The sequence below is a fragment of the Protopterus annectens genome, chromosome 8.part0, assembly GCF_019279795.1.
Source record: "Protopterus annectens isolate FY-2018-M chromosome 8.part0, PAN1.0, whole genome shotgun sequence".
NCBI classification, from domain to species: Eukaryota; Metazoa; Chordata; order Ceratodontiformes; family Protopteridae; genus Protopterus; species Protopterus annectens.
In genome coordinates this window covers 312707424-312734622 of record NC_056741.1, presented here as the reverse complement: position 1 = coordinate 312734622, position 27199 = coordinate 312707424, and the positions used below count along the sequence as shown (strand labels likewise).

The 27199-nt window shown below is 40.2% G+C and overlaps 1 protein-coding gene across 3 annotated transcripts in view; it reads left to right on the top strand.

The window, feature by feature from the left end:
- MRPL24 (mitochondrial ribosomal protein L24) overlaps window positions 1–27199 on the top strand; it is a 307204-nt gene that overhangs the window by 46092 nt on the left and 233913 nt on the right. For all 3 annotated transcript variants that reach the window (XM_044079808.1, XM_044079809.1, XM_044079810.1), the window contains exon 2: window positions 13187–13377. In XM_044079808.1, the coding sequence (XP_043935743.1) occupies window positions 13187–13377 (191 nt within the window). The remainder of the gene's footprint in view (window positions 1–13186; window positions 13378–27199) is intronic.

Here is a 27199-nt window from a genome sequence, read left to right as displayed (position 1 = left end):
TAATGGTTTGTTGCTTTTCTGGAGCCAGGACCTCCCAAGTTAGGCATGCACTCAAGTCAGTAAACTATGTATGATTCTATCACAGTCCATGTGGACTTTAATGACCTAGAACAGACTTCCCTGGACTGTATGAATTTTGTGTGTGTGATGTGTGTGTTGCTTTGAGCAGCATATTACTTTCACCAAGGATTATTCCAAAGTATGAACACAAGATGACTGACTTCAATAATTGGCTAAGTTTCTGGTATCTTTCAAAGAGGAGTCAATATTTGTCAGAATGGGAGGACATGGTTAACAGACTATGGTGCTTTGAAAAGGATGGTCTGTACCTGTCTCTCATAGGCTTAACTAAAACTTTGTGTACCTGCTTAGAGCCTTTTTTGGCAATGCCATATTGACATAGCAAATAAAACCCAAGGGGACCCAGCGGTGTTGCTGCTGAATGCTAGAAGCCTAAACAAGAAACTCCACATCCTACAAACCCGCCTACATCTTCTCCAGACTGAAGAATTTGTGCCGTTAGTGAGACATGGTTTAAATTTGCAGAAAGGGCCCCAGTAGTGCAAGGCTTGAGTGCTTGTCACACATTTACACTATCACCTGCACAGACAGAAGCAAAAGGTGGAGTCCTCTCAAACTTTTAGTAGCAAGCGTAAGTCTATACTGGTTAAACAGGATCATGCCATGGAATTTGTCGAAGTGGAAATCTCCATAGACCAAGTCCCATACTGTATCCTAGCAAGCTATAGGTCACACTGTGTCTCTAGAATTCCATAGCTAGTACCTAGACCTACTGAAGAGCCACACTATATTAAACCAAATACTCTGTTTGTGTGAGACTTTAACTACTGCTGTGTAGGTAGGGAAAAAATATACTGCCTCATACTCTGGCACAATGATTCCTGGACATTTTCTGGTCAAGGGTATTTGTGTCAATAGTGCGTACACCCATCAAAGGTTCAAATGTACTGGACCTGGTTGTCACAAATATGGGAAAGCACTGCACCCCCCCCTCCCCCAGTGTCATGTCCTCACAGATGAGATCAAACTACAAAGCTGTCTCTGAAGTAAGAATCTGCTCTTTAACCCAAGCAAACCTTGTAACAGGCACTATTCAGAAGCAAACTACATCCTGTCAAGCAATTGTTCCAACATTGAATGGAGAATTGTTCACGGAAACCATGTGCAACAATGTAAATGGCTGTATAGAGTCTGCTGTACCTACTTACATATAAGCCCAAAACAAACCACAGTGGTGGAATTCTAACCTTAATAGGATGTTAACAGAAGGAAAAAAGTGATGCTTAAAATCGGGTAGAGCAACTCCCATAATTGTTAGAGTTCTCTAAATTAAACAGGAAGCGAAGGGACTTAATCCAGTAAGGCTAATTGAGGGCAAGATAGCCTTGCTGGCTAAAGAGAACCAGAAGATCCTTCTACAGCTGTGTCCAAAACCTCAAAGGCAGCACACATCCATTTGCAGAACTGGTGGTCAGTCATGCTACCTTCACTGAGCTGAGCAACATAGTAATTTTGCTGGCTGACCAATTCAGCTTAAACTTTACCCCCCCCCACACACACTTTCCTGCTTTCCCCCATGAAATACCTACTAGCATAAGCCCTGCCAAACTATTAACAGGGAGCAGGTCCTGCTGGTACTCACTAAGGCCAAAAAACTCACTCTGTGGGCAGCAACAATAACCCTGGATGCCTTTTAAATAGCTTGAAACATGACCTGTCAAACTACTTGAGTCACTTATCAACTACAGCCTCTAAACAGCCTTTTATTAAGAGAATGGGGGAGTGCAGCAGTTATCCCACTTCACAAGGGTAGACTAGCAATCGACCTTGGATATTGCAGGCCTGTTAATTTGACTAGCCTGATATGCAAAGCTATGGAATTAATTTATCATGAAAATGATAACAGATATAGCAACCTTCAAACACTGGACCCAACCCACTTTGCCTTTGTCAAGGGAAGGTCATGCCTACTAGACCCAGTGGACTTCTTTGATAAGGTCTCCAAGATAATGGATTAGGGGAAAACGGTGCACACTGCCTACCTGGACCTGGCTAGGGTGTTTGGCACTATACTTAACTCTGGTATAGTTGACAAACTCACCACACTGGGCATAATCCCCTACATAACTCACTGGATTGCCAGCTGGCTCATAGGACCCAGGAAGTCCGGATTGGTGATGCTAACTCCAGAAAGAGACCAGTCACCAGCAGTGTATCTGAGGGCTCTGTGCTGGGATCACTACTGTTTTGACATGTTCTAATACAAACAAATGACTTGTGCTAAATTTACAGACTAAATCCTAGTAACAAGAAATGCATTATAGTGCCTTTTGGGAAAACTGCCACCTAGGCTAATTATTCCATCGATTAGACAACCCTAAGAGTTGGCCCATTGTAAGTGATCTGGGAACACATGTAGAGAGTAGTCTGGCCTTCAACCAACATGTGACCAAGGTAGTAAGAAAATAATTTTGTCACACAACTTATAGGTAAGGGCATGGCATTCAGGTCCAAGGATGTCATAGTGCCTCTTTATTCAGCCCTCATCAGACCAGTAATTGAATATAATTCCCCCTTCGGCATGTACTTGACCAGACATATGCAACAGTTAGAATGTTGACAAAGGTTCTTTACCAGTAGAATCCAGGGTAAAATCACATTGTCCTATACACATTGCCTTTAAAGACTTCTCTCTACTCTGTCACCCTACAGGTTGCTGAGACATGATCTGTGCCTGGCATACAAGGCATTCTCTGATTCAGCTCTTATGGACCTTTTTCACAGCTGTAAAATGAGCAGTATCAGAATCAGTAGATTCAAGGATTTAAATTTTGCTGGTAACATAAATAAGATGTTGGCGAGACAGATGTCTCTCAGAGGCTCCCTAGCCATGTTGAAACAATGTCCATTCCTAACCCTATGTAAGTGTAACCCTGGCCAATGGATGGGAAATAGGAAATCCACTCTGGGTTTGGCTTCCGTGTCTCTGATGGAGGTAGACAGTTATACCCAAACTAACACCCCCATAACCTTTAGAAACATCCTAACATACCTCATTCTAATAAATGCCCATGATACATAGGGACACAATTGGGTTGGATTACATGGCTAGGCTTATAAAGGCTTTGGTGGTTATGTAGTCTAGAATATACCTGTGAACCTATGTTGCTATCATGGTGAGTAGGTGGAACAAAATACTTATTGCGTAAACTCTGCGGACTCCCTCATGGAGACGAGATCTCCAGGAGTACTGAGGGAATGCTGCCACATGAGCTGAAACTAGAGCTCTCACATGCATCCATTGTACTTTGCCTTGGGAACTATCAAACATACGTGGTGGGAACTGATAGTATGTTAATATGAAACTCTGATAACTGATGACCCTCTCTCACTGTTTGATCCTTGCCCTAAAGATAAATGAATGACACTCATTAGACCCATTATAGAGTACAATGCCACAGAAGTACCTCACAAAGAGGATTACTGGCCTCAAACAGATGCCCTACACTGACGTCTCCAAAAACTCCAGCTTTACTATGTAGCATATCACCTTCTCCGAGGTGATCTCTGCCTAACATATAAAGCTATGTCAAACCCAGAGCTGTTGGATATGCTGCACTTAAAGAAATCCCAATCCCACCAAGCTACACACTCTAGGGACCTAAACCTTGTCACCACAATAAACAGGACATGCTGGAGAGATAGATTCCTGTCCCAGAGACTTCCCATACTGTGGAACAAGCTACACATCTATGTCAAGCAAAGTTCTTCATTAGCACTCTTAAGAAAAATCTTTGAGTGGATGGGAAATAGGAAGTACACCCCGGGGATCACTTATGTGGCTCTGCTCGACAGTGGCACAGGAAAATAACTTTCTTGGGTGGCGTAAGCCGGGGAACCTTGTTGGCTAGGCTTACTTAGGCCCTTGGGCTGATAGCCTAGTACCTTTTATGAATGGGAAGGAGGACTCTCCCCTCTGAAGAAACAATGGACAAGTTAAATGAACAGGCGTGAGGATTATTAGTCACCTGTGAGACCAGGATGGGGGGGGTCAACTTTGGGTATTAAAGCACTTCTGTATTCAGAAATAATACATTGACCATGTCTGCATTTAAGAAACTAACTAGTAACAGAAAAGTAAAATTACACTGCATTAAATCTGAAAATAAATAACCTAGATAATGCATGTTCTTTGAGCCCAAAATATCTTGAAAACACACACTACATAATTCATCTATCCCAACCACAATGTAAAACAGTCTTAAGCATACGATGCTCATCGCAAGCATATAATTTGTGCTTAACCACTTAACACAAGTCTTTTCACAAAAATGAAAAAAACATTAAATACAACTTGCACAACACCCTTAACCTTGCACATGTACTAAAAATATCATAAATGGTAAAGGCTGCTAAGTATGAAACACTGTCGTAGATGGACCCTAATCTGCACATACATAACACAGTACATCATATTCCATGCACAAGGATATGCAAGGTCATAAAAATGCCCAGACTTTGGTAGTAATCAAAAGCAGTAAATAAAACACATTCACAACTTTTCACAGTGCCTGTACTAATAGAATAGAGTGAGTTTCCACAAGGCTTTCACAGCATGCCAAATGGCTCCAATCACTGATTGCTGCCATTTATCGCAGGGTTCTCAGAATACTTTACGAGCTGTTGTAGAACACTTTACAGTTAATATCATGATGATGAAATATCTCCCAGCCCATTTGGAAGTGCACTAATTATTGCATACATTCAAAAAATATAAAGCTTTACTTTTTTTATAAAAACGTTTAGAAATGCACAAAATCATACGCATTCAAAATGTATGATTTAAAGTTTTGAAAGTTTTATTCATATGTGTATGTAAATATACACCTACAATGCAGTCAACGTTTCATAAATTGCTGTAGTGTTGGCATTCAAGTCGAAATGGCTTATGATATAATAGAGAGGTCCTAGACATGTGGGAATCGCGCGGTGCATTACCTGGGAGTGGGAGAGACAGTATAGAAGAATGAGATGTGAATATTAACTGGTAAACAATGGAGAATTTAGAGTAGAAAAGTATTGAAGTATGGGAGAAGCTTCAAGTTGTTTTGATAAGACTTCTCCTTTTCAGATTAGATCAAGGTTGGTTAAAAATATGTACATGATGTCTGTAAAGGAGTACGGTATGAAAGTAACAGACAACATAAAACCCTAAATGGGCAAGGTGTGTGTGTGATCTGATTTGTTAAATTGAACAAAAAAAAGCATAAAACTAACATTGGTTGGGGGGATCTTTTTTATGCGGGCTGTGCCCCTAACACCCCATGCTAATTGTATATAATCAACTCTGACATCACACAGCAGTGGAAAAAAGACTCGCACTTTCCACACTAAATGCAGATTTTCAAAGCACATCTTTCCTTACGTGAGTTGATGAATGCGGTTTGACAAAATGGCATTCGAAGAAATGCACACACGCACGCTACCATTGATAATTTGCTTACAAGTGTTTAAAGAACTGCAAATGGTTATTGAAAGTGCAGGTGTGTGCTACAGAGCTAGGATTATGTATACTGTCATGAAAATTAATAGTTGCATACAGCTGCTCACTGGGCAGCTGTTTTGCAAACAGTAATGAACCCATACATTGCCGAGAAAGGCAACTGTGTTCTAGAAAATTTTGAGACAGTTGTGTTTTTTTTTTTTTTTTTTTTTTTCAGGCTGTAACAATAAATTAAGGTGTATAAAAGGCTACAGCAGCAAACTATGTGCCTACATAATAAATTAATGTCTTTCGGCTTTTCCTGGTTAGGGGGTCGCCATAGCAGAACTCTGGTCCGCTAATGATTGGCAGTGGATTTTTATGGTGCAGAGTTGCCAGCCCAACCTTCAAAGAAGGAACACCCAGTCATGCACGCACCTACCTGCATGTCTTTAAATGTCACTTGACCATGGGGAGGACATGCAGACTCCACACCGAAGGCGCTCCCGCCGAGAATCGAACTGGAGAACCTCTTGCTGTGACAATGCTAACCGCTGCACCACTGCGGCCTTACAAACTATGTACCTACATATGAATGTTTTTTTCAGAATGTAACAAATTAAGGTGTATAAAAGGCTACAGCAGCCAACTATGTATTTACATATGAATTGGGTAAGCAATACTCGTATTTATTGGGACATGGTAAGATGAAGTATTTGGGTATATGGATTAAAAAGGATTCTGTTATGAAAGTGATGCATGGGGAAGAGACTAAAAAGATTAAAAAAAATTAGAAGCTGGAAGCTTTTGATTATAGATAGTATGCAAGCAGTGAAAATGTTTCTAGTCCCTTTAGCTTTATATGCAGGTCGGGGAATTTTTTTTTTTTTTAACAACCAAAGAAGAAGTTGTAGGCCACAATTAGTAAAGAGTGAAATAACTCTTGCCCTCTTTCCCTCCCAGATAAATTGTGGAAGAAGTTGATTCTCTCCATGGAACAAGATGGTTTAAGATTATCCGTGTTGAAAGGATACCTTAGAGTTGTACAGTTAAGGCTGATGTATGTAAAACAAGCAAAAGGTTTAGTCAAAATGGAAAGGGATGATCGGGTGGGGGTCAAGAGGTAAGGTAAGGAGAGACTAGATCTTTGGATTGCAGGTCCTTCGGGAGAATAACAACAATCATATATTCATGAAATGTCAGTATACTAGGAACTAAGCCAATGCAAGAATGGAGAAATAAGGTTTACCAGTAGGAATGACTATAAGTAGTGTACAGAGGCAAGAGGTGGCTGGACTTCAGTGGAGAAAATTGGCAAAAGAACCATGGTATTGGGAGCAAATAACTAAACAGGAAAAGGTAATAGAGTGGTAAGAATCTAAGCAAATGTTTGGACTGCAGGTTAGAGACTGCCTTTCCTATCGAGGAGTGATAGAGAGGGGGAGCTAGGGGAGTGCTAAGTGAATGATTTGTCTCTCCCCTGTCTATCTGCAGATATCTGGTCATTTGTACTACATCCAGATGTGAATCCAAACTGCTAATCTCCTGTTTGCTATTTGCTACTCTGTACTGATTTGTTAGTCATCATGCTGTCCAACACTTTCGCACTCCCAACACTTTCATGCAGTGTGACAGGAATTAGATGCCTTGAGCGCTTTCCTCATTTCTAGGCTGGGCTCTTCTGTCATTGTAGGTTGCACATGGGGCACTGTAGGCTATGCAATGGGCAATATAGCATCTGTGGTGTTTTCTTCTTTCAGAGATTTCTTGAAGTACTCCTATCTGCCTTTGTCTTCCAGACTAGTAAGCAGATTGTTGCTGGCATCCCTTACAAAGGATGTCTGACTGTTTTCTTATCTCTCTGTTATTGTTTTGCAACCTGGTAAAACTTCCTTGTGCTGTGTGCTAAGTCATGTTATAGCTTCTCCAGTGCTTTGTTCTTTGCTGCTGGGTTAAAGCATCTTGACTCTAAGCCTCTTAGTCAGTATTTCTTTTTTGATTGGTCCATCTTTATCTGCAACTTCTTTCTGCAATCCTTTTTTTCTTTTAACTTCCAAGACTTCTGCCTTTGACCACTTCCTTACATTTATTATTTCCATACTTGGATTGGCTGCAGATCTGTTCTAATCTGCACACATGCTGTTTTGAGACACTGCCGTCATTCTTAAAATGTGCTATTTTGAGATAATGTAATTTGTCTTCAATTCTTAGCTCCTCCTTTTCATAAGATGCTAGAACCCGGAGTATTTCCTTGAACTAATGTGCTTTCACTACAGTCAGCTTTGAGGGCTTCACCCTAGTCTGTTAATCTTTGAAGGGATGGAGTGGCAGGATATGGATTCATAAGGTATTGGACTTTTATTTGGCGAAAATACCTTCAGAACAAGTAAGAGGAATAGAGAATCAAGATAAATAAATGTTACATAGCGACTATTGGTAATGTGGAACTCCTTAATCATTGTGTATGTTGGAAACATGAACCCGATGAGGAGACCATGTCATGCAGAGTAGCTGCACTATTCAGTGGGCTTGGGGAGAGTGCAGCAACATCTGTGACTAAGCAGATTGTATGGTGTTCATAGTTAAACAGCCCGTGTTACCTTAGTGCTTGTGCATTTCACTGCCTTTCTGTGATGTGCATGGTATTATTCCAAATCTGAACATTTTTGTGGGGGGCAGAAGAAATTACCGCTACATTGTCACGGATCATAGGAGTCGCATATTCCTTTTCACATACCATTTGCAGTAGGATTTTTGGAAGTGTTGCCATAGTGATGAAAACACTGTATCAGCATTTTCATCTGTAGCATAATGATTGTTGTAATATGTGAGTCACAGAAGGAAGCATCTCGATAACAGGCATTGTCACACCTATACAATGTACTCTACTGTCCCTTTAGAAAATTGAATTTGCAGTAATACTAAAAGATGCAGTTGTCCGTAACTCTTGATTGCAAGACCTAAATCAGCATTACACTTGATTGGCCAAACTGCTACAACTTTACTGTCTGAAAGAGTGACTGCTGGCATAAATGTCTAACTGGCTGCACATATTACCAGACAGCAGTATACACTGTGCATTTATGTTGTAGTTCCCTAAATTAGATTAGTCTGCATGGTGTGGCAGGGTGAATTCTAATTTGTGACCTTTGATGTCACCACTGACCTCACTAACAATGTGAGAAAGGTAGGTGATCCTGTTCTTAAACTAGTGCCAGGCAGTTCAAGATGCATAGCAACACCAGGTATTTTTTCTAAGATTTTATTACTATTAATAATGGCTGACTTGCAGACCAGGAGTATGTTGTTATCCAAACATTTCAAATGTTTTTATCAAGATAATTTTGTTAAATGGCTGCAGCAACTGGAGGACAGCTGAAGTGGTCTGCATACCAAATCTTAATATCCAACATATTATCACTTGCATTAATGAATATTCTATAAAAATCCTGATTACAGTTGCATAATTCCCTGTTTCTGTAACATTTTTCTCCAAAACACATTAATGTATGTATTATCAAACTTCTATTTGTTTATCATATTTGGTATTTCCTAAACTGGGAGTTTTAAACCATCATGGGTAATCAAGTTGACATTGGGTAACTAATCAAATGTAAATTAAACCGCATCCGACATTAAGTGGTGCCCTCCATTAAAAGTGCTGCATTAGGTTCGCAGAGATTCCTAACAAAAAGAATACAGGATATAAATATGTTCTCTACAGATCACCTCAAAGCCCTACCTCTGTACGCTTGTTTCCTACTGACTGCTGCGAGGCAATCTATGCCTGGCATACATGGTGTCCTTGGATCCCACTCTGATGGATCTTTTTCATATCTGGAAAATGAAAAGAATCAATTGCTCTAGCGAGGTATTTAAACTTTGCTTTTGACATAACTAGAACATGTTAGAGGGGTTAGGTATGTGTCTGAGAATTCCTCTTCTCAAGAACAGGCTTCCCATCCATGTGAAGCAGTGCTTTTCTGTAATCCTGTTCAAGAGAAACCTGTGCCAGTGGATTGGAAATCATTAATATAGCCCGAGTTTAGCACCCATGTCTTTAATGGATAACATCCGCCTGTAAATCTTACCCTAGCTTACATATACCCCTTAAAATAACATAACCTCTGAGGCACAAACTTGCAGGATACATTTGGAATGCCTGACTAGTCTTATAAAGGTCCCAGTAGTCATTAGCCAAGTATACACATTTGAAACTAAGTTACCCAGCTGTCCAGTATTAATGCCATGCATATCTAAGTATTAGCTGATGGTGCTACATTTGCCCAGCCGCATCTGCCTTAGTCTTCAATGTAGCTGCTGCATACCCAATTGAATATATGCACAAAGTGTCGGTGAACAAATCCGCAGCTGAATTCAGTGCAACAACTCAGAATAGCTGCACACAGATTCAGCTGGATCATAGAAAGGAGAGAGGCATTACCTAATAGTGCAACAGCCAACAGTTGCTGACGTAAGAGAAGTTAGTACTCTGCTTGCATCAGTTAAATTAATAGCTGCCAGCTTTTTAAATAAAACATACTGTACCCCTATCCACAAACATTATTTAATTGGCGATAGCCATCTAGCTTATCAAAAGGGATACTTTTTAAGTTTGTATAGATCTATTCACCCCCCCCCCCCAAACAGTCAGATAATGACTGCAATCTGCTAGTGAAAGAAAACTATTGCTGCTACAATTTTGCAGCAGTTATATCAAAGAATTCCTAATTGCGTATGAGCAAAGGTCAGTCTAGACCTATATGCATACTGTTAAACCTACAGACTGACCACTGGTAGTTTTCTGTGTTGTGTTAGTTTGTGAATATATCTTCCTTCCTAAACTATTGAACACAAGGCAAATTGTAATGTGTAGTGAGAAAAAATGTATTATGAACAGGTCTTGTAATGTTCTCCTAAGTAAATAGTCCTTACAAGTATCATTGTGACCTGCAATTGAAAGCACAATGTATTAATGGGATCTGGATATAAAAACTTGCTGTTAAATGCTAAGTAGTGGTTAATATTTTTCTCCCATTGCTGTAGTTTGAATGCTGTCAGTTTTGCATCTTTCCCTGCTGTGTATTGTGTATACTCTGTCTGTGGAATGGCAGAAAAATCATAATGGTGAGTTTGGCTTAATGGTTAGTCTTCACCTTATAAACAAGGTACAGGGTTTGATTCTGACCACAGTTTATTGGCTAGGCTTAAAATGGTCCTTCAGGGCAGTTAGCCTAGTATTCACCTGTAAACCTATAGTGGGCTTCATAAAAAGAAATGCACAAATGCTGTGTTCACTGTTCCAAGATGGTTTATAGACACGATCAGGGTAGTTATAGGTACCAGCATTTTTGTAATGAGCAATAGGCGAGCAGCATTTCCCTAAAGTTAACTGCTTGCCACAAAAGTGAGTATTGTTGAGTATGTGTGCAAGCTATGTAGGTTAGTGAGTTTGTCCGTTTTAAAATTATCTGTAAATGGCTACTGTCACCTTGAGTTGTTAACTGTACAAGCACTGCTGTGACTAACCTCCATGGGCATTCAACAACAGAGTACATACTAGTCACACTATCTACTAGCGAATAACTGGTTTTGCTACTTATTGAGAGGTGTCCTTCACAGCCACCAGCAGTCTGCTTGTTTTACAGTCAGAATGTATTTGCTGTTAGGGAATTATGTAATGCCCTCACTGGATTTCTCCAGGGAAATCCATTGCTATAGAGTGGCAGGTCTTTGTACTCCCTTTATTAAGTGTGGTACTTGTTAAAGTTTTGTTGCCATTTAGGTATGAGATCTAGTCAAGTACAACTGCTACATGGATTGCTATACAGAAGTGGATGTACACAGTCTGAAGTAAATGCATAGCTTTCTTTAACAAGGGAATGCAGGTAGCGCGAGAGAGTACTCATGTTCTGTGAGAACACTTTTGTGTCGTGGAATATGCTGTTCATGCTGCCACAGTGTTGAGTTCTAGTAGTCTAGGGCTGAGTATCTGACCTTTGCACTGAATGCATCACTGTCCATGCTCTTTAAGCCAGTATTCTGCACTGATGGATGTTTTTTGTTTGCTTTTCTACAGCTCCTAGCTGTGAAGCCGTGCAGGAATATGATGTGTGTTGCACAGCTCTGTTTCATAAAGGTGCAGAGTACCATGGTTTACACCATATGATTATCTTGCCTTGTTTTGGCTGAGAGCATAAACATTCATCTGTAGCTTTGACTGGTAGAGACATAACCTTAACTGTGCAATTCTGTCAGTTTATAGCCATTGGGTAGCCAAGCTTAAACCATGTCATCAGTGGTGCAAAAAGTCATTTTAAGGTGCAACATTTTACCTGATGCATGTGCACCAAAGTCCCATGCTTCAAACATGCAAATTAAATTAAAGTGGAAAAAAACAAGCTCCCAGAGATAGTAACGGTGACCAGATCATGGTTGCATAGTAAGAATTTCACATGGCATCGACTGGAATTTGTCCTCTGAAATCCTGTATTTGTTCCTCACGCTGTATCCAAAAGCTAAGTTACCTATACATGCTCCGGATGCGGTACAGTGAAACAAAGGTGGTGCTTTCCAATGTTTCTGTAATGAAGTGACCCTTTAACTGGCATGGACCAGATTAGTGGGTGGTACCGATGGCCTTCTCTGAATGCACTTTTATTAGGAGTTGGGCAAATGGAAGATGGTATTTACTGCAAGGGACAAATTGAGGGTCAGATTTAATTAGGGTATTTGTGGAGCAGATTTAATTGTAGAGATACAGTGAATCTGCTACTTATATTGGCATATGTGGACTGGACACTCTAAATTGGCCCTAGGTGTGAGTGTGTGTGCCTTCTGTGGAAGGTTGGGTGCCAGGCTAGCAACTCAACACTGTAAAAAAAAAAAAAAAAAAAAAACTCCACTGCCAATCATGAGCAGACAGGTGATCCGCTGTGACAACCCCTAACTGGGAAAAGTCGAAAGAAGAAGATGATATTGGCATGCCTCCAAGAAGCATGTTTTTAGCAGTTTGAGTGGGTTTAAATGCATGTACTATATACTGCAATTTGAAGTATGAGCAGCACATTAGAGAAAAGCATAATGCAGCACCCTTTGGACATGGAATCACAGAACTTTTTGCAAGTAGCACTTCAAAATTCTAGATTTACCAGAATAAGAATGGAGACTGTGGAACACAAAGGTATATAAATCTGGAGTTAAAGGGGACATTAGCAGCATGGAGCTTAAGGCTGGTTTAATATTTTCTTTGGAAAAGAATGCATTTGGCCTAAGAAGTGTAGTGAAGAGGTACAGTGTATGGCTACAATTAAAACATGAAACAGACTGGGAAGTTTCCAAAGTCTCCTGAACATATTTTATTTATATATGTTTGTTTACTGGGGGGGGGGGGGACTGATCAGAACTGAAAAACGTCAGGTCCTGCCCAGCTTGCTGAGAAGCAATAAGTGAAATAATGTTGTATAGAATGTATTAGGCACAAGTTATGAGTAATTACATATTCATAATTTTGAAACTTGAGTACAGTTTATTTGACAATACATTTAAGCAAAGGAAGGGGGAAGAGTATAGAAGAGAGATGAGGAAAAAGGCAAGGTAGAAGAGGAGCTGAGGTATAAGTTAAGGAAAGAGTAACATAAAAAGGGCTACATTCTTACCTTTTTGTTTTCTATTTTCCTGTAGAACTGAAAATGCGTCTCACTGTGCTCCTTGCTATGGCTGCTAAAGTCAAGTTGCCACCAGACTACCGATATGGCACCAATCGGCCATGGACTGTGGCAGCACAAAGAAAGAATCCCCCAGGGACGAAGCGGAATAAAGTGTTTGTTGAACCAATGGAGAAGGATGATTGGAAAGTTTTCAAGGGCGATGTGGTAATGTTTTATAATATATATTGACATATGCACTATGTATTTTTTTTGTTATGCTTCTAAATATGAATCCTACTTTTCTTTTGTATGCCCGACTTTTTCTTCTTAGTAGTATCCACTTGTATTTTTAACAGAAATAATTTTTGATTGCATTTTTGCAGCAGTTTAAAATAAAATATTTGAAATTGGTTTGATTTTACCTCTGCAAATTTCTTAGAAAAAGGAAGATGTAGCTTTGTTTGTGTGTTGCTGTGACTTGACACTTATTATAATGTTCAAAGCATATTCATTTCTATGGTTTTAACATTCAGTTCTAGATTGTAAACAAAGATAAGCAAATAAAATGTATTTCTTTCATGTCTTGTGTGATCTGTCCTATTACTCACTAGTTCAGTAAATCATTAATGTAGTAATATATAATTCGGAGAAAGCAGAGGAGGAGAGAGTAGAGTATAGAAGAGGGGGGAAAAGGAAGAGAAAAAAGGGGGAAGGAGAGAAAGAGGAGTTTGGGTATAAGTTAAGGGGAGAGAAATGTACTGGGTTACTTTATATATTTGGTTTCTCTCTTCCTGTATTACTGAAAATGCATCTCCCTGTAGTGTTTGTAACAAGTGCACGATTGTAACTTTTTTCGATTTCTCAATGTTTATTAGTTACCCAGATGCCTGTTGGTAGTCATTCTGTAAAGTGACTGGCACTTTGGAAAGCTAACTATCGGCTAGTTGTAAGACCTCAAAACATAGAAAGTGAACACAAACGACCAACTGAAGCCAAGAAACCAAAAAATGTAGTCCACAGCAGAAGGAAGGTAAATGAAAATCCAGTAGATGAAATTCAACGAACAAATTTATTGGATAAAAACCACACAGTAACAAATCCCTCAAGCGCTTTCGTTCAGTGCAATACTGAGCTTTATCAAGATGAACACCATGTAACAACTGCTCCTATTTAAATACTAAAAAAATCATGTGATCAATTAAGTTAAAAAACTAATTGATAAAATATCACCTGCAAGTGCTTGGTATTAAAAGGGCTAGACTGGTTTAGGAGGAAAATGAGTAATAAGGCATGACCTTATATGCCTACTATTAAAACACTGAGAACAGTGTAAAAACATAGTGACACCATACAAACAATAAGAACATGGCTATTCTGTTATTCCATATTGTCTGAATTGCCTTTTATTCATAAAATGCAGTGCAGTGTCAAACGCAGTAGTTATCAATGTATAGAAAAAGTAACTTGTGTAATGTAACCCTTCTCTCAAAGACAATGTTGAAAATATCCACTTAGTCCAATATCTTTAAATATTTTCTTTCTTCCATAAAAGTAATTGCCAACTAGTAACTGTCAAACCCCACTAAATAACCCTGTGCAAATTCTTCACCCAGTTGCTGAATTTGCAGCTGCTTTCCATTTTTAGGGAAAACTTCTTAACCTTCATCTTTAACCTATCCCTCACTGGTACATTTCCCCCCACATTAAAAACATTCTGTCATTACATCCCCTTCCAAATGTTCTCTCAAAAGCCATGAGAGCTGAATTACTATCTCAACTTTATGCCCTTTATCTAAAATCTTCAATAAACTTCTCTACAAACAACTTTTCCAGCATGTAAATAGCTAATGTCTCTTCTCAGACAAACAGCATGGCTTCTGAAATGCATTCAGCACCACAGTGGTTCTTCTCATTGCTACTATCACCATATACTGTAATGTGAATGAAAGTCTAATTCTAGCTGGTGTATTTGTTGATATGACGAGAGCTGTTGAGACAGTAAACTACAGCCTTCTACTCACACAACTTACCAAACCTAACTTTAAATACAATACTGTTAAATGGTTACAAAGCTATTTGAAAAAAGGTCATTTCAGGTTTATGCCAAAAATTGTGTCCAAAATTGGCACACTTACAGGAGTCCCACAAGATTCAGTATTAGGCCTGCTTTTCCTTATTCATCAGGGACCTACCGGGCTACCTTCCCTGTCTGAATGTAATACTCTCTGCAGATGACATTCTCGTACTACAAGCTAATAAATGTCTTCATACTTTACAAACCCAATTGCAACGATAGTTTCTCAAACTCTGATAATGGGCCACAAACAGCAAACTGTTTGTTTATAAACCATTTAAGAAATGTAATGATCTCCCCTCCCACCTTACAAACTTTCTCAAATACTGAGATTTTCAGTAACAGATTCCCAAAGCAGTTGCTTACCCACAGCTGCAGAATATAAATACTTGGATCTTGCTCTTGATCGCTGCCTTACCCTTACTACCCACACAGAACACTGTGCAAAAAGTCCTTTTGACTAAAGCTTTGTCATAGAATTTCACAGCTCCTTACACCTGTTAGACTGGGCATAACCAAAAATGTCCTCCTAAACTGGAATATAGCTTTCCTTTACTGACCTATGCTTTCTACAATTAGAAATGAACACAAACCAGTGTAAAATGAGACATGGTTTAAAGCCACAGAGGGTACCCTGGCAGTGCAGGGCTACAATGTCTTCCACACATTTGGTTCAGCTACTGCACAGAAGAGGACCAAAGGTGTCTTAGTCTGTATCAACAGCAAACTCTCCTTGGGACTAATCAAACAGGACAACACACTTGCGCTACACTATGACTAGATTTCCATAAGTAAAGTCCTATATCATATCCTTGCAAGCTATTGGTCACTCTTAGGTTCATAGGCAAGTACTAGGCTATTGGCCCTAGAGCCTATATAAGCCTAGCCAAAAAGTTCTCTGGCTTTCGCCACACAAGAAAGTTTTTATCCTGTGATGTGATCCCTGGGGTGAATTTCCCATCCAATTGTCCAGATTCCTCTTAAAGAGGGCTAATGAGGGGCTCTGCTTGACATGAATGGGTAGTCTGTTCCAGAGTATGGGAAGTTTCTGGGACAGGAATCTATCCCTGCAGCATGTTCTGTTTATTGTGGTGGCAAGGTTCAGGTCCCTGGAGCATGTGGCACGGAGCGATTGGGGTTTCTTTAAGTGTAGCATGTCCAACAGAACTGGGTTTGACATGACTTTGTAAGTTAGGCAGAGGTCAATCTCTGAGTAGGCGATAAGCGACGGAGTAGAGCTGGAGTTTTTTGAGGCGGACTGCATATGGCATCTGTTTGAGGCCAGTAATCCCCCTTAGTGAAGTATTTCTGTGGTCTTTCTAGTTGTTGCAGATGTCTTGCAAGGTACATGCCAAATGGGGCTTTGTACTCTCTGATGGGTCTGATGAGGGATGAGTAGAGAGGAACAATGACCTCTTCTTTTTTTTTTTTTTTTTTTTTTCTGGAGGAGAACCCTTTAGTAATGAGGTGTGCCACGTAGAAGGATTTCCTGACTACTGTGGCGATGTGATTGTCAAAGGAGAGACTAGTGTCCCAAGGTGTCTTTATCACACTTCCAGTGTTAAATAGGCTACCGCCTATGTTGGTAGTTCATGGGTACAGTGTTTTTCCCAAAAGGAATGACAATACACTTTTTGCCATTGAGCTTGAGGCCATAACTTTGACACCAAGCATCAGTCTCAGTGAGGCCCCTTTGTAGTATGTCCACATCATTAGGCAATTCTGTTATGGCTCCCAGTTTGCAGTCATTTGCGAACATTGTTAGCCAAAGACCTGCTGTATTAGCCTGGACATCTGAGAAATAGATGCCAAACAGGAGAGGACCCAGGACTGAACCCTGAGGTACTCCGCTTGTCACTGGTTTGAAGTCGGATTTGGAATTGGCAACTTTTACTGTGTGGGTTCTGTCAGTGAGCCAGTTGGCCATCCATCTTGTGACGTAGGGATTTATGCCCAGTCTAGTGAATTTATCTATAATTCCAGAGTGGGGGATGGTGTTGAAAGCCTTGGCGAGGTCAAGATGGGCTGTGTGCAGCACCTTACCCTTGTTCACGGCTCTGGCGACTGTTTCAAAGAAGTCTGTCAGGTTTAGGAGACATGATCTACTTTTTACAAACGTGAATTGAGTGGGGTCCAGCATTTGCAGGTTACCTGTGTCTTTGTTTATAGGTTCCATGATGATACGTTCCATGGCCTTGCAGACCAGGCTCGTCAGGCTAATAGGGTGGTAGTTCCTGGAGTCCATGGTGGCGCCCCCTTTGTGGAGTGGAATAACCATTGCTGTGCACCATTCAGTAGGCACAAAGCCTGAAGTAAGGCAATGATTGAGCATGGTACTTAGGGTGGGGTGCCAGTTCATCTTGTAGTTCATGCAGAACACAGTCTGGGATGTTGTCTAGTCCCACGGATGCTGTGTTTTTGGCTTTGGAGAGTGCGGTCTTAACTTGTGCATCCGTGATTACAGGGACTGTGCATTTTCCAGTGTAGGGATGGACCCTTTGTAGGTGAGGGGGTGTAAAGTTTGCACTGAACCTATCCACCGGGATGTTGGCAGTATCAGTTGGTTCTGTATATCTAGTGCCGTTGTTCTGTAGCTCGGAGTAGATCTGAGTGTTGCCATTAAGATTCTTGACATGGCTGTAGAATGCTGTGTGGTTTTCTTTAGAATAAGTGGCAATTTTATTTTCGTAGCTAGATTTGGAGGATTTTGAGGGATCTCAACTTCTTACTGAGGCTGACCATGGAGTTCTGCAATCAGGGGATTTTACTTTTTTTGCAACAGCTTCTTCCTTCTGTTGTAGAGTTTATGGCAGGGGACCACCAGATTGGCTTCCTTTTTTTTTTTTTTGAGGATAGCTTCTTGGTTCTGTTGGGGATGGCATGATCCAAGCACTCATATATGTGTTTTATACAGTGCATGTGTATAGGATTCAGCAGTCGTGCCTCTATTTTCCATCTGCACAGGTGTAGTGAAGTTTGCCGCTTCTGTCTTAAGAAGCATGAAGTTGGCTTTGGAGAAGTTTTTTACAGTGATTTCCTTAATGGGGGGGGGGGGGGTGGAGGAGGAAAATTGATGTCTAGGGTGATTAGCGTATGGCCGGATCTGGCCAATGAGGAGTTGACCTCTGGCATGGAACATCGGTTACCCATGTTGTTAATGACCAGGTCCAGGATATTGCTGCCCCTGGTGGGGGCATGGACAAACTGATCCAGGGCATTGGAATTTATGAATTCCAGAAAGCATTGAGCTAATGAGTTAGTACAGGAGTAGTTTTCCCAGTTGATGGTGGGGTAGTTGAAATCCCATTATTAGGGTATTGGGGCTGTACCTTAATATTATCCAGTATGTCAAGGAACATGGTGTGGGCATCCTGGGGCATGGCGGGGGATCTGTAGTGAGCTACAGCCTGGATTGCAGTCTTGCCCAGTGTTAGTTGCACTTAGATAATTTCGGATACATTATGTTGAGCAACTAGCCTGGAGGTGTGGATATCCTTAATGAATATGGACACTCCTCCTCCTCCTCCTTTAGTGTTTTGGTCCAGGTTAGGTGGCCAAAAGGTGTGATATGAATTATAGCCTAGTAATGCAGGGGTGCTCTCTGGAGCCTTGAACCAGGTCTCCCTTACTGTACAGATGTCTATGTTCTCCATTTTAAGGAGATCTTCGAGTGGGTGCATTTTGAGGTTTAGACTTCTAGCACTGAGTAGCATTACCCTCAGTTTTTGCTTGTTTGTACCTGCTACAGTGGTGGGTTTGTCATTTGAACCTTGCCTAAAAAAGGCACTATAGGGGAGGCAAGAGCCTTAGCCAGTATCTGGAATCCCAAGGGTGACAGATGCCGGCCATCTCTGGCAAAGCATCGTGGTCTGTCGATCATGTCATCCCAGGCGCAGACACTGGATCCCCTTTGAATGACACCAGAAGCTTACCTAATTGTTGAAGTCAATAATTTTGTTCTTGAACTGTGATACCTTCATGGGAGATGGCAGGATGCTACTCAGGGCTAAGGTCATACCTGCCTTGGCTATATGATCCGAGAGCTCCTCCATGTCTCTTTTCATGTAGTCCAGGGAGGTACATCTCAGGTCATTCACACCAACATGGACAATGACAGAGTCATATTTGTACTTGTGGAGTGACCTGAGTGCGTGCGTTGTGGCGGATCCTGGCACCCGACAGGCAGCTGACAGTAACTTTCTCCTTGTTTAGGGTGGTGAGTGGGACATCAGTGTGCCTGACTATAAAGTCGCGTATGACAAGTGTGTTGGGTATGTTGTTTTGCTTTAAGGGCTGAGGTTGAGTGGGGCACTGATTTTTGTGGTCTATCTCATTTGGTTAGGTGGGGGGGGGGTTGCTTGCATTTCTGCTTTGGAGGTCTCTGGTCAGATTTTTATTGAGCGCCTCTGTGAATGTAGGTGTGTGTTTTGTGTTACTATATGTGGTTTAGGTGGTGTACGAATTGATGGACTATGTGTTGAGTATGGTGTGGTGCAGGTGTTTACCATCTCCTCTTGACTGTCTAGTCCAGTCTTGGCTGGAGAGAGCTTGGCTTCCAGTTTGATTATATAAGTGCATCTCTCACAGGTTGTAGTGCTGGGTGGTAGGAAGCGAGGGTTGTCTGTGTTCATGAGGCAATTGCTACATTGCCCCAAGATGCCCAGATTCATTAGGTGGACAGGAGAAAACACTGGGAGCTGACCCTTGGACATGGCTAGATAGGTGCTTTTTAATTTAAGTACTAAAAACTTTTTTCTTCCTGACAAGTGGGGAAAGTTGAGTGCTGTAGTAATTTAATGCTTGCAATGAGTTTTGACAAGTGCTGAGCACAAGGATGCAGTTTTGAGTGATAAAACTAGAAAACTGGCTAGTTCTAAGGGAAAATCTGAAGAGTAGACTTTCTGGCAGCGGGAATAGTATAACCCTAGTTAAATGGCACTGTGCGATGGTCAAAACCATGCAAACACAGGTTTTTAAACAGAAAGATGAAAGGGATAGAAATGGCTCAAAATGGCCAATAAAACTACAGTTTCTGAGCTGAAACCACTTCTGCAGTGACGGGCTGTTCCAAAGCTTACCACTCAAAGATGAACAGAGAAGCTTCCCTATATCTTAGAAAGGTCTGGGCAACACAGGAACTTCCAAACCGCCCAGAATTCAGCAAAATCTGAAAACTGGACTTTACTCGTTTCCCACCTTTCTAAAACTAGTAGAGGGATCGGATTTTTTTTTTTTTTAAGTTAAAGCAAGAAACCCATAACTTGTATTTGGACTTGCTGGAGGCTCTCAACATTCAACACAATGTCATATTCATGGGTGACTTAAGTATCCTACTATAAGCTGGGCTACTTCCATGACCACAAACCTACAGGCTCAGAGATTCCTGGAATTTGTAAGCACAAATACTTTATACTGGATAGTCAATGTATCTACTAGGCGTTTGAGCAATACTCAACCAGGTACTCTCAAACATGGGAGAATGCAGTACTCCCCTCCCCCCAGTATGGCTTTCAGATATTGGCAAAGGGAGGTCACTGCTCAAGAGTGCTGTGGAATATGTTAAATTTGAAAATGAGGAGGAAGACTGCAATCTAAAAGTGTTAAGACAAGGAAAGGGCAGTATTCAAAATGGGCCTCAAACATGAGGAAACTGAAGAGGAGAACAGTGCAGTCAGAATTAGGGAGCGAACTGTTTATGAACATAGGTTGACCATGGTGTTTAGATTTGGGATCTTGTACATGATTTGTTGTATTCATTAACATCTGTATTCTTTGTGTGCTTGGTGAGCCTTCAGTTCTAAGAAGTCCATCTTCAAAGATAGGCTGTAGAACACACCTGTTGAAGACTTGGCTTATTTTAATAAGTAGCTTTTTTAATCCTATAACAGGCACACAGAAGTGGTAAGTTGATTTGTTTTCTTTCTTTGGGTAATTCAAAAGAAATTTAAAGATCAAGTTGAAAGTGCTGACTTAACCTGACAAAGCGAGAAAATGGCGGACTTGTAGACTGGCAGCTGATTTTTTGCAATTAGGCATATTACAAAAAAAAAAAAAAAAAAAAAAAATCGATTAAATAAAAAAAAAAATATTTTACTTTGCAGGCAGCACACAACTCACGTGTACTCTTAGTCATGCCATCATGCCTAACAGTGTGATGACGTGAATTTTGTGGGCAGCTGAAGTCTGAAGTAAGCAGGCAGCTCTGTGCAGAGTAATATTAAAAAGAAACAAAAATCCACCAAATGAACACACTAACAAAAGTAATAAATCAAATTATATGTTAAATATTTCCATTGCTTGGGTGTTTTGTAATTGTATGCATTCTTATACTGTGAATGCTATAAGAGAATAGTCATATAGATAGGTAGCAGTAAATATGGGAAGTGGTCCATCTGTTTCAGGCTTTTCCATAGTTTATAGGAGGTTACTAGTCTACTGGCCCTGGGGCCCTTACAAGCCTAGCCAAGAGTCTATCCCCAAAAAAGAAACCTCCATCAGAATCTGTCGCCCCTGTCAATGAGGGGCAAAGGTGGAACCCCTGGAGCAAATTTGTGGTTTCCCATCTACTCATCAAGGTTGCGCTTGGAGGGTCAGCGAGGTACTCTGACATGTATGGGAAGTCTATTCCAGATAGGTTCTTAGGAGGTTAGTACAGTCCTCACTAACTTCATTCAGTGTTTTGGATTTTTGTTTTTGTCCATTTTTAGGTGTTGTAATAGCTCTGAAAGTTGAGGAGGGAACAATGTTAAATGGGATGACTGGTCTGAGATAGGAGGTTGTGAATGGTTACTGGAAAACTGACTTGCAAAGGCAATTGGTGCTTTTGAAGCAATGTTCACTTACACATTGAGGCTATGGGGCATAGAGGAGAAATTTCTTCTAGTGAAGTAGTTAATCTCTCAAAAAAAAAAAAAAAAAAAAAAAAAAATTGACCCTAAACTTTAAGCATACTGTTTTGCAAACTTTCTTTATAAACTGTTTTTAGCAGTATTTTACACTTTTTTTATAGTCACATTTTTAATAGAGCCTTTTTTCTTTGAAGTTACTGACATTACTCCTCAAGCATGCTCCTGCAAATTTTCTGTGCCTTAAAATGGAAAATTCCACCCTCCAGTGTAGTTAACCTTATCTCAGAGTTGCTTGCTCTCCCTGTAATATCAACTTGATGTTTAGTACCCAAAAAACTTTTTGGTGCCTTTTGTTTCCATTCTTACCTTGTCACAGATCATGAAGATCCTATCTTGTTTTGCGTCCTAAAATCTCTCATTTCAGAAAGAAATCATGAGCTAGGTTAGAAATGCTATTCTCTTATTTCTTAGCACTGGTAATCGGTAATCACCCACAGTTTTACGTCTTGGGGGATTGTCTTTCTGAGGTCCACTAAATGCAAACCAGCTGAAGTGAAACTGGTTGTCAGAGTTAGGTTGTTGTTAATTCTTTGAAGAACAGGGATGATTTATGTACAACGTTACATAATCAGCTAAGTATTTTTTGTCAGTGAAGTTGCTTTTATACACAATTTTTAAGGGCAGTCTGAAAATGGAGTAAATTGAATACTGCCAACCTTGTGCGTCTCTAACTGATGGCTTTTTACCCCAGATGGTTTTGGGGCTCTTACACTGAACTGAGAAGTTTGACACCTCATGAAAGAGTAAGGGAAGGCCTGGCAATTGTTTAATGACTTCACATTTAAGTACTTTAGCAACCCCTGCTATTTTTAGCCCCCGTTCTTTGAAGAGGGTTTAAATGTATGACACAAAATTAATTTAGCATGTCAGAGTTTTTCATTTTAAAAAAAAAAAAAAAAGGAAAAAATGAAGGCTTCTAGGGGCTATAAAGTTGCTGACTGAGTACCGTCGGTGCAGATAAATGAAGGGCACTTTCATACGTCTAGTATGGGCTTTATGAACGGGAGACCAACTACTGTTTTGGGAAAAAGTATAAATGCACTGAAAAACAAACTTGCATCACTAGACCAGGTCCCATGGCAACCATTTTGGGTAAAAATTTAAATGTAATAAAAAGCGCTGATTCTGATGCATAAGTATAGCGCATATATTTCTGTTTTATCATGACTTGAGATTATAGATTTTGTACTTTTAAGTGAGCAATGCCACTTGCTAATGTCCCTGCACACAAATAAAAACTTGTATGCAGTGTAAAAGATGATTTATAACTAAAAAAGGTGCATTTAGACTTGGACTTAAAACTGAGTAGTTCAGTCTGCAGTTACTCTAATGAAACAAAACAATGTCAAGAATTGAGGATGCATTTCTGTATAGACAATTTTCATGATTGTTAGAAATGCAGTTTGAAGTGCAGGGGACACTGCCGTTATGTTCTGAATTGGTGAGAGAAGAGTGCTTAACCGAACTGCTGAAAGAAGAGTGCTTAACTCAATCTTCTTAAGCTCTAGTTTTGTACTAGAGCATTAACACCAGCCAACATAGAACAGTATTCACAGTATTTTCTGTTGTAAAAGCTGTACTACTCTTAGTTGTTATTTAAGGTAGTGGCAGAAGTCACTTTTAAAGCAGTTAGTTCATTAGAAACATACTTTGCTTCTACCTGTTTCCTGTGTGGCAGCAGAAAGTCTGTTGCAGCTTTCAAGGCTATAAAATACTTTGCAATCCTACACCTTTTTTCTCTTCCTAACTTGTAGCACGTCAGAGTAGCAAAAACCAAGTTTACAAAGAAAAAAAATTATGATATGGCCACTGATCATTCCCATATAGTTATGTTTTTTCAACGTGGATGTCAGGAATCGCCTCTTCAACTTTTGCTTTGCTATGCAGTTGAAACGAGCTGTTCATGATCATTGACCTTATCATAATTCTCACTATTTAGGAAAATTAACTTTGCCTTACAACCACTCAAGTTAATGTTGAAACAAGAGCAAGGTGTCAAAAAAAACGCATGAAAATACATTAATTGAAAAATCTGACAGAACAGCCACATCAAAATAGACAGAGAACTGCGTGTGCAACTCCTTAAATGACATTTTCCTTTGCATCGTTTGCATTTCCTAACAGCCATTTGTTCACCCAGTATTTTCTGATAAAATACACTGTAGGACATTTTTTTAAATCTGCCAACTTGTTAAACTCCCAAAAAGTATTTTCTCCATCACACCTCCAACATTTGCTATCTACCTGAGGAAAAATTCTTTGAGGTCTACTTGAGGTATACAAATAACTATGCAAATGCTTCCAAGCAGAGATCTTAAACTTCTGGACTTAGCTGCATACTTGGGAGCGATACGTATGTCTTCCCGTTATTTTCTTGTAATTAGATTTTCCAGTCTTTCTTCCCAGTCTTTTCTAACCTCCTGTGATTTTTGTAGTTATGCCATATTTTACATGCCCCCACTCATCCTTTAACCGCTGCTTCTTTTCTAGGTTTATCTAAAAACTCTACCAGAGCAGGTCTTTCATTTAAAATACCCCATCCCTTTCTTTTTGCTGTATTCTGAAATCAAGCCCTGGTAGGGAAGGTAGACTCTAGCCTGAAATCCAAGTATCTTCACCTACTTTATTACTTTTCCTGCTTGGGTTATTTGCTTCCAATAGATTGGTTCCTTTGCCAGGTTTGTCCACTAAATTCCAGACCCCTTTTACCTATTTTTTGTACCCCTGCTTGCAGTCATCCGTATTAGCAGCATTTCCTTTCTCCAGTCTCGCATTGGCTTAGTTCTTAAGACTTTTTTTTACTTCATGAATGTAATATTCTGTGTGGTGGTTATTCTCCTTCAGGATCTACATCTAAAATTCCACTCTCTGTATTTCCTTGACTTTTCCCTTGCTTCACTGTCATCCATTTCCACTTGGAATCATAACCTTCTTGAGTCCTGGTATATGAGCCTGAACTGTGCAACTCTTAACATATCCCTTCAAATCAGGTAAACCTAAACCACTTGAACTTGTCTCGTTTAACTTTTGCTCTTTCCCTCCTAGATAAGATCCTTCAGTTCTTTATTAATTGCCCACAGCTTCTTCTCAGATTGTTAAAGTATGCCTGACCCGCATACAAGACTAAAGGGACTAAAAACATTTTGCTGCTTTTATCTTGCTATCCATATCCAGATAAGGGTGTCCAGTTTCTCAGTTTTTGTATTGCCTTTTTTTTTGTCTCCTCCCCAATATCCTTAGCTGACATAACAGAAGCCTTTTTAATCCATACTACTAAATACTTAATCGTATCTTGTCCCCTAAGTATTGGTATTGCTGAACCAATTCATGTTTGGGTAAGTAATTTACGGCTACAGCCATTGTTTTATCTTTATTAATTTTATATCCTGAAAAGACTTGAAACTGTCTCAAAATGTTCCACAACACTGAGATGTCTCTTTCTGGATTTATCGGGTACAAAACAATATCTGCAAATTAAGCCAACTTTTCTTGATTACCATACCAATTATATCCTTGTATTTCTGAGTCCTTTATTTTCTTTGCCAGTGGCTCTAAATATAGAGAAAGTAACAAAGGGGAAAAAGGGCACCCCTGCCTCTGGTTCTTGTGTTAAAATACAGCTTATCTGGTAGGAACCCTCCCACTTTTAATTCTTGACTCCAACATTTCATATAGCCTTCTAATTACAGGGAATGCAAATGCTTCCAGTGCCCTACTGATAAGATCCTAGCTTGCTCTGTCATATACTTTGTCTGCATGAAGACCCACAAACAGAGGTATTTTTTGTACATTCTGCTTCTCCCTGAATCATCATTGTTCTATTAATGTTGTCAAATGTTTGCCTTCTCCAAAAAAACACATTAATTCATATCTATCAGTTTTGGCAACACTGTTGACATTCTTTTAGGTAGTATAGACATAAACACTTTATAATCCTGGCTTAAAATAGAAATGGGGCCTTTATGAAACTGGACCTGAAGGGTCATTGCCATCTTTAGATAGCACAGCCACCACAACTTTCTTCCAAGATGTTGGTGCTTCCCCTACTTTTAAAATGATGTTAAAGTCTTCCAGATATTTATCACTTTCTTCCCTTCTAATTTTCAAACTTCCACAGGAATGCCATCTCTTCCTGGAGACTTTCCCAAAGATTGATTGTACATCACTTTTATCTGGTCACTTCCTATCATAACTGTACGTTGTTGAGCCTCGTCTTCCTCTAACCTTGACATAATTAAATCTTCTATAAATATTTCCATTTATACTCTTAAAGTCTAAAGTTCTCTGCTTTACATAGATTTTCATAAAATTTGCGGAATATCTATAAAACCTGTATAGGATCTTAGGTTATTTTTCTTGTTACGGGTTCCGTAAGTTTTTTGACAACCCTTTCAGTGTTATGTTGCCCAAGTCATTGTGCTACAAGTTTTTGTGCTCTGGGGGTGTTATCATAAAATAGTTGCTTAACTGCAGATATGAAGTAGTTAACTTAATTTGGTCATCAACCTGTGGGGTTTCAGATCCGGACCGGGTCCGAGAAGGCAGTTTCACCAGCATCGGATCTGAGCTCCAAGCTCCTCCCCTTACCCATAACACCACTGCATTTCCTTCCTTCCCTCAGATCTCATTTGCCACGGCTTCACCTACAACGTGATCCCTTGAGCTCCAGGCTGGTAGGACAGTTTTCAGGGTATTTGAGTTGAGTGTGTTGAGTTGAGTGTGTTGAGCTTTTTGGGTATACTTTGTCCCTTTTTCCTTATCTCCCCTTTGCATTCTCAGACAAAAAAAGTAGAGTTTATTTGGGTAGTATAGTTGGTGCAGACCTTCTTCCCCATTGTGTGCATCTGTGTGTGTGTGTCTCTGTCTGTGTGTGCCTCTGTCTGTGTGTGCCTCTGTCTGTGTGTGCCTCTGTCTGTGTGTGCCTCTGTCTGTGTATGCCTCCCTCTGTCTCCCCCCCCTCTGTCTCCCCCCCTCTGTCTCCCCCCTCTGTCTCCCCCCCCTCTGTCTCTCTCCCTCTGTCTCCCCCTCTGTCTCCCTCCCTCTCTCTCCCCCCTCTGTCTCCCCT